General features: G+C 36.7%; 1 protein-coding gene across 1 annotated transcript in view; it reads left to right on the forward strand.

Moving 5' to 3' along the window:
* LOC142350478 (protein sneaky-like) overlaps positions 1-4571 on the forward strand; it is a 23090-nt gene extending 18519 nt beyond the window's left edge. The window contains exons 5-6 of the mRNA XM_075402329.1: positions 450-584; positions 4115-4571. Of these exons, the coding sequence (XP_075258444.1) occupies positions 450-584; positions 4115-4571 (592 nt within the window). The remainder of the gene's footprint in view (positions 1-449; positions 585-4114) is intronic.
* Positions 4572-9191: the final 4620 nt, after the last annotated feature.

The raw sequence follows: 9191 nt of genomic DNA on the forward strand, positions 1-9191 counted from the left end.
ATGAAAAAGATCAATTTTTTGATCGTGAAAAAAAGTAGTAAAATCCGCAAAAATATGTGCTCAATCCAATTCCTGTGTATTTTTAGTGAAAGCTCACTTTTTTTCAATTTTCTTAAACTGGTTTCTGTTTTGACATCCCGGTCAGCCATCATACAACTTTCTTTGATATCATATTATGTCAGATATCGATACATAAAGGACACTTTCGTAGAAATCAAAGTAGATCGTATGTGGTCCGAATGAAATTCTTAATAGTCATACAAGGATCAAGTATAGTTTCCTGATAATCATACAAGGATCAAGATGATTTCTTTGTTTTGCTAGTAGGATGGTACTATGATATCAAGTACGGACAGTATGAAATCATATATGATCCTTGTATGAAATCAACGAAACTTCACCCGTGGATTGGAAGTTAAGGATAAAAAAAGAGCCCCAATTTGCCCCCAAGTGATGGTTGTATGTCAGTGGATTTTGCACTACACGAGGATATTTGTGACGCGTTCTTTCCATTTGATAGCAGCTTTGTACTACTATAGAAGAGGCAAAGACAGAACCCTCCACTTGTACAACTCATTCCTCAAGTATGTATTTTTCCTCGTTTTTCAGTTATCAAATAGAATCTTGGTTTGTTCCGACTGAAGTTTTGCATGAAATCCACAAAACTTCACGGTATTAATTTTTTAACAAAAAAGTTCCGTAAATTTTCAAATTAAAGCAATAAAAATTTATGTAAGAATAACTGTGAATTTAACATAACTGTGATTAATTGCCCTCAATAAAAGTTTGTCGCAATTATATTTGTCCTGTGGTCATTTATTAAATAAAATTTTTTGCTTGATCGACTTTTCGTATGAAGCATTTGATTTTTCGCCCTCAAGAATGGGATAAACAGGTAACGCTCGGGGGGCATTAAGTTCTCTTAGAGCCATACGCCTAACCACCGTCTACGAATACAATTCATCAAAAACTGTTTTGAGACAACTTCATGGTGCAAAGGTGTTTCTTAATCTTGTAAGTTTGACAATCCAGTCACCCCCAGTCAATCAGCCCTCCCCTCCCCACTCACCCCCAACACACCCCCATTCCTCCCTCCTCTACGTGGTGGTTGCGAACCCCCCTCGTCAAGTCGTCTCAACTTTACTCGACCCCCGCCAATCGCTGAACCCCCCCCCTATTCCGCTACCCCCACTCTATCCCCCATTCGAGCGTCTCTAAATCTCTAAGCCCCCATCTGGGTTCTACCGCAATCAACTGATCGCCGGTCGTTGGAGATTATTTCGTTCGACATTAGTTGGTTATGTTTCGTTTTGCACACGTTCCCATGTCTTGGTACCCAGACTAAAGTGACCACTGATCTGGAAAAGCCTTTGCGCGCATTATAGTTTGAACAATGCGCTGAAACTTGACTGATCAGAGTTCACATCCGTCCTCGATGGTCTGATCAGAAACTGAATCGCCGCAGATACTCAATCACTGAATCAGAAACATGAGTAAATTTTGAGTTAACTTTTGTCTTAGCAGAAGCAATTTAAAACGCACCATACTTTTGTCGGGGAAAAAGATTCGTTGATGCAAAACAAATTACAGCAACTTGAAACAAATATCTGGAATAATACCACTACTCCCCTAAGCTGTTGACCTTAGCAACGTTTCGTTTCAAAAATGACGTGAATTAATTGACCGCTTGCTTTTCAACGAGACCATCCTATAAGTTTCGGCGTTTTATCATTGGGATATCCGATAAGCAAGCGCAACCTTGCATATTAAAATCAAACGCCTTTTCTAAACAGTTACTATACGTTGGCGCAATTTACTGTCCAAAAAATAGTTCAAGCAGATCAACACAAATCTTTGAGATGTTGCCTCAAACCTAATGGTAAATTTATATGGGTTCTGGAACCATTCGTTAAAACATAGTGCCAGCCATTAGATTGTAGTCTTTCTAGGGTTCAAATCTCCAGCTACTTTTCATAAAAAATTTCAGTTTTGTAATATAGTGATTATCTTAATTCTTTGAGAGTCAAACTAATTGACTCTCAAATTGCGAGGTTTTCTTTTTTATATTGCCAAATATATGTTAGGATAAAATTAGATTCAATCCACTCGAATTTTAAAAAATGACTCCAAGTCCAAATTATTATTTCTTGCAATTTCCGTGTGTCTCAATCACCTTATTATAAAATCTATTGCCGTTCTATGTATAATTTGAAATCAGTCATGAAACAAATTAATCCGGTAAAATACTCCGAACGTTCTGCTGAATGTTTTGTTTTTGTGGATACATTTGTTGTTGGAATCTAGATATTGGAAAATATTGGAAACTAGAAAGAGAGAGAGAGAGAGAGAGAAACTGAGAGGAAGAGCACGAGAAACAGGGAAGGGAAGGGAGGAAGGGAGGAAAATGAACAGAGAGAAAAAATGAGAGGGATATGTAGTTAGAGAAACACATTCATACACACACACACAAACACACACACACACACATAGAGAGAGAGGAGGAGAAGGAGAAAGAAAAATAGAGAGAGAGAGAAAGTACAAAGAGTGAAAGAAAGAAAGGAATAAAGAAAGAACGAGAGAGAGAGAGAGAGAGAGAGAGAGAGAAAGAGAGAGAAAGAGAGAGAGAGAAAGAGAGAGAGAGAGAGAGAGAGTCAGAAACCGTTAACCAAAATGAAATGTTTCTTAAAAATTGTGCTAATATTTTTAAATTGTGCTAGTACTTTTTTTCGTTTTTTATTGTTATTAGTTGGTTTTCTGCATATGATTGGGTAAATTGATGACACTCGAAACTGCATATTTGATTTTAACTTTTTAAAAAGCTAATTCACACTTATCACATAGCTTCTTTGTGCTGGGATAGCTTTATGTTATCTTACATGATAATTGCAAGAAAAATATGTTTCAAGGCTCATGTATGACAATTGTTAATCAGTTAGTACATGTTCAAAAATTGAAGAAAGTTGAAAATTATCAAATTATTCAAAATTCAGAGTTAAAAAGCTGCGAGATTATTTTTTTTGTAGTAAATTTTGTCAGCTTTGATAATTGATGTTCTAACCCGGCGCAAACTTATAACCCAAAACGATATAAATTTACGGGCTGAATCAAGAGATTTTAAAGAAAATTTTCCTCAAATTTCATACACAAATGGGGGAGTAATGGTTTGAAAAAGATGTAGGAGTGGGTGGTTTTGGAGAACGTTTAGGAGAATTTGCGGCAATAGCTGGAGACAAGGGGGTTGCTTTTAATGCAAGAGTAACAGTAGTGTGGAGGAAAAAATTGAAGAGTGTGCAAGAAAAAAGTGGAAGAGTGTGCGTACTGGGGAGATAAACGCGTACTGTGGAGATAAACGCGTACTGGGAGATAAACGCGTACTGTGGAGATAAACGCGTACTGGGAGATAAACGCGTACTGGGAGATAAACGCGTAGGGGTTGGGGGTTATAGGGATAAAACAATGTGGCCAGCGGTAATGAGAAGAAAACAATGTAGGTGTAGGTGTGGAGGCAAAGGGGAGAAAACGGCGCAGGAGTTATGGTACTGGGTAAAAAATTAAGAGTGGGGGAGGGGACGTAACGGGGGGGGGGGGGGTTAGAAACTCCTTTTATTACAACCCACTCTTACATTGCTTTCTGCCCAATACCCCTGAAATTACATCGATTTAACCCAGTAGTGACAACATCTAATCTCGGAACCCCAAGCTATAGAATCATAAATTCTTACCTCTTAGCGCTCAAACACTCACGGCTGAACCCGTGCTTCGAATAAAACATTCAACGAGAAATGCAAGTAATCAATAATAATATATCATTACTTTTTTAACCCCTAATTTTACATGATTTTATCCCCAATAATAATGTTTGTAAATATTAGTCTGACGTAAATTCTAAAAATTATATGCCCTCATACCCTCACCCCCATCTGTTCCCCTATTATTATCAAATCGTTTTGGGAGAATTTGGGAGTTTTGGGGGTAAATTCAAAGAATATCGTCCCTAACCCCATTCCCCCCGTTACTCCTTCCCTTACATCGGTCTACGGAGATGTTGGGGAGAAATTTTGACAGTTGCAAAGGGATGAAAGGTAGCGTTTTAGTAACTTTTTTCATATTTTAGAGAACGAGTCCGAAAGTTTGAAACCTGCAAAACAACCCTTTTGTTACAACTGTGCCACAAAACAGACCAAAATACGATTCCCATTGATGTTCTCAATTATGTCGCCACAAAATGCCTCCTACGCAGAAAACAGAAAAAACCAAATAGAAAATCTTCAATTAATATCAAAGATTGCGATTTCTGTGGTGAAAAACGAAATAGGGTTCACAAAACGTGTTTAGTGTGTGATTTCACGCTTTGCCAAGTTTGCTATGAACTCAGCTTGGGCGCTTGTGTTAAGTGCAAAATCGTGAAAACTCTTCGAGAAACAGGAAACGGTCAATGTCAAGTATGTGATCGATTTTTGACTGGAGACGAAGAACTTCTAACTTGTAAATTGAAAGCTGACAATAACAGTGATAACGTTATAAGAGTGTGTAATCTCTGCTCTGATGATAAACAGAGCAGTCATCATTAGAAATGTTTTATTTGTCCTCTTTTATAACGTACATTTTAAAATTTTTAATCTAAAAAATACACATGTTATAGTGAATTGAAAAGGTGGGCGATATGCAACAGTTTGTATGTTTTATTTTCCCAAAATTTTACCTGTACACTACAAATTTCTCAAAAACTAACGCCTCAGCTGGCTATACAGGGAGTTGCTAACAACAGAAAGATAAGGAAGAAAAATTTCCTTTTGAAACTTTCATCAGAAACCTTCATTTCAAGATTAAAATTGGGGGAAGGTACAATTTTTCGTTGCTACTGACCTAATGAACTTATAGGTTTAACAACATCAAAAATTACGTCAGAAGTTGACCTCCCATATATTTGCGGCAGCGATCAAATCCAAGTCTTGAATTGCAACAAAATAGTTTCGGTACAGTATCTATTTTCATTAAGTACTTTTTAAATGCTCTCAAACAAAGTGTGTAAAAACTATATGCAATTGATCGACTTACCGATTTTTGTACCGATCTTTTCAATTTTTGTCCACAACACCGAGATAAACAGATTTAGCCCGGAAGTTACTAACGGGCTGAGGGGCTCTCTTAGAGCCTTAAGCCTTACTAACCCCTAAGTATGCGATTAACCAAAACTGATGTCAAGAGACCATTTCATTGTGTGAAGGTTGGTTCTTATTCATAAAAGTTTGATAAATTCAATTAAACCACTACACTACCCCAAGCATTCAGTCAACACTTCCTCGTCCACTCTCCACCACCTGTTAATTTGGAGCCCCTCGCGTCCATTCTTCCCAGCCCTAAACCCGACGCTTGATCTCTTCTCCACACCCCCTTAAGTACTCTCATCCACCTAATGCTAGCATCACTAGACCCCTCCAAATCGACCACTTTGCTTGTCCTCATTTACAATAGAGACTTTTTTAACAAACACAGGCGGCACGGTGCTTTCAACACATCCACAGGCGATGACTTTTAACGAGCAATATGAACGCAGCAATTACTTAAGTTCGAGCAACATAAGTGCATCAAGCACTTAAGGTCGAGCCAATGTCGGCTAGGCTACTTAATATTTAGAAAAAATGCAGCAATGTGCAATATATCAAACAATTTGAGCTCTAAAGCTATGTAACCTAAGCTATTTCATGAGCTCTTTTACTGCCCAAACAGGCAGGGAAATTTGTCTGAGACTTTTTATTGCAGTACAAGACAAACTGAAAATTTTTTTGACACTCCTTTTCAATTGTTTAAATGGAATCACGGATAAGCTCGGGTTCAAAACACACCAGAAAAACGCAAAGAATTAAAGGGCAATTAATATACACTACATGGGAGATTGTCCTATTGTTTATTACTTGTTCACAAGATATTTCCAGATTACAATGAATTGCTAGGTTATACCATTGGCTAAATTCAAGAATGCGCAAATTTTGCAAATCAAAAAAGAATTGGGAGTCATAATCAAATTATATAAGGAAATCAATATGGTGTTTGAACACTCCGAGCCGCGCGTTTCACGGCAAAAACTGAATGAGATTGTAAAAACTTCAAATAAACATTTTCATTTCATGTTTTCATTGATTGTTTCCTAAAACTATGTAATGACATGAACTTGTTAGGACAGTTATAAGTTGCAGAAAGTTCTCATATCAGTTGTCTCAATTAACGATCGTTTGGCTTCATTAAAATGTTTTTGGGAACTTTCTATACACACTCTACTGGTGATGACGGCTACAGGTGTAGGTTTTTGAAAAACCATTTTTTCAGCAACATTTTGTATCAGTGTTTAAAAATAGTTGTTTGTGATTGGAATACTGTGTCGTTAAATAACAAATTTGTAAGCAGCTATTGGGCTTCATCAGGGAACTGAAGAATTTTGAAGAATTTAGGGAACTGAAAACTGACATTTGCCTTTGCAGTATCAGTTCTTTTTGGTGAGTTCCTATTATGCCATTTCTTTGATTTGCGCAAAAATGAACGGGTATGTTGAATAATTTGAGTTCAGATTTGGTGATTCTAAAAGTCTATGCCAATTTTTTGAACCGAGTTTACAATTTATTGTTTCAAGTACCGTGCAAAACTTTAGCTTATTTTCTTGTCTCTTCTGTACACCTGTTGAAGTCCTTGTTACAAACCATCGTGCTGTTCCGCTTGTTAAATTGAGCCATTCTATAATTCGTCTTATAGGCCAAACACCTCTGGGACTAAACACGTCTCATAGGCCAAACAACTCGTTGATAACCCTACAAGATTATGTTCCCATTGAGTTTGTCTGATTGTGTTATTAATTTTGAGCGGCTCATAATGTTTGAGTTGTGCTTTTTTTCAGCGTTTCCAGTAATTCGCAAGTAACGTTTCGGTGTACAAGAAAACTTTTTTACTGCTTTTTTATTTGCTGGTATCAATGGTGCCCATTGATCGGTTGTGTCTGAAGAGACACGGATGACCAGTTTTGAGTTTTGAAGTCCTACAGTGAAGGCTCGAAATAATATAAGCGTTCATTTGTTGGCTGCCTGAATTCATTAGCAACGTGCTGATTTGAATTTTCTCAACAGTATTAGGATCAAGATATCATTATCGCTACACAAGTCTTTTGACGGCAAATCAACAAGTACCTCTGTCCAAAGTCTGGCAATTTTTCGGAAGCCTAGCTCTTTCTACAATAATGGTTGACAAGACATGTTTTTTTTTCTAATTTGTGATTTTTGTGCTTTCTATAAAATCTCCAAAATTATCTAATTCAAAATTTATAAACAAATTTTTTGTTTCTGAGGCTGCAAATCCGAAACTGTTGAAGTGCCCTATCAAGGAAGTAACATTTTCAGCTCTCGATCATCGGCAAACAAAGCACGTTTTGCTTTGCTTTTTTGAAAAAGGTCTTTTATAATGTATTTTATCTAATTTTTATCCTATAATTATGAAACTTTCTGACAAACGCTTCCTTGGTGTCTCTATTATTCGTCCACGAATGTAGCGAATTGTAAAAAATTGGTTTTCATATCTCGGTCTGTTCGCTGTTGAATGTGCCTAACAATTTTAGAGGAAGTTTTCTGTTGCGGTTGCCTCAACACAGAACGTCGTTCATCTTCATTGTGTTTGGTGGCTGGTCGTTTCCGGAGGATATTGACCTCTTTCCTCTGTGTTTTTTGTTGCAAAAGTTTCTGCCTTCTAGAGAATTCTCCGTTTTCATTCACAAAAATTGTATTGGTTAAGAAACTGTCCTCTCTAAGAATCTGCTCAAATTACTGGCTTGACAATGGATCTTCAAGAATTTAAGGAGCTGGCCTGATAGCTTTTTTTCGTCCAAGTCTTTTAAGAAAGTTCTATCGTTCCATAGTAAGCCGGGTTCAATTGCTTTTTTCCGACTAAGGGTTTTTGAATTTTTTTCAATTCTTTTGGCAAAAAAATTTGAAATTTTTGCTACTGTCGGTCCGTAACCGTACTGTCGGTTAGAAACAAAATTTTGTCAATCTTCACAGTCGTCTTACATCAAACAAAAGAAGCCACTTTTGCTCCCATAGCTGCGGCTTTGTGCTCTATCATCCGATGGGGCTGTTGTTTTAATGGGTTCATATCTTGCTTTGCTAAACACTTATTGTGTTGTTGTTTCCAGAGCTGAGAGATCTGATATAAAAGCTGAATGTTTCTGCTGTACTTGATGTTTTTAAAATGTTTGCGTTAATGCTTGGCAAAAAAATCGGTATCGGTCATGTGTCTACAGAACTGTATGACATCCGTTTGATTTTGTCAACTGATTTTTGCACTTCAAGCTGAAATTCTCTTGGTTTCTCATTCCAGTAGTTGTTTTGTTCAATTATTGCTTTTAGAAAACATCACACTAAAATGGAAAGCGGTTAACTGATGTGTTAGTTCCAAGAGAACCAAACACTGATACGGCGAGTGACATCAAAAGACATTGCTGCTTGTTTCTAGTTTTCACTCTGGTTTTCAATCTGTATTTATGAAGATGAACGCCTCTTCCTTTGCATTCCACGATTGTCCTAAATTTTGTTGTTCTTCCACAGAGCCTAATTTTTCATTAGTTGCCTTCAATACATGGTTTGAATCGTTAGAAAAATTTTACCGCTGTTGTTGTGATTGCTGCCTTTTGAGTTGTACTAAGATTTGAAGGTATTCATCAAATTAGAAACTCTTTTTGATGGTTACGTAGGCATCAGAAATTTTGAATTTGAGATCATTTGCACATCTTTGTAGTATTGATTTTGCATATTTCGTAAACGTATTACACAAATATCAATCAATTTTGATCTTGTTGTCTTAGGGAAACTTGCATAAACATCGCTTTAAAATCATTAATCTTTCTTGTTTTAAGTTTTCGCTACTGTTACCTTGGTTGAAAAATTCATACTTTTGGCGATTTGTTTGTTTTTGATTGAAAACAATTGTAAACTCTTCTATAAAGTTTGTTTTTTTTTACTATGAACTTATAAATAAATTGTTAGAATTGGATAGTCACCACGCGCCTTTTATGGCATAGCATTAAACCTAATAGCATCTAGCGAAAACATCTTCTGTAGTTCGCAAAAAATTAAGCATGTTACATTTTCAGCGTCAGGAGGGGAATTGTAAGGTTCTTTCAATTTGGGGCTATATATCATGTGCTGACTGTT

This window comes from Convolutriloba macropyga, chromosome 12 (genome assembly GCF_964194025.1).
Source record: "Convolutriloba macropyga chromosome 12, txConMacr16.3, whole genome shotgun sequence".
NCBI lineage: Eukaryota > Metazoa > Xenacoelomorpha > Acoela > Convolutidae > Convolutriloba > Convolutriloba macropyga.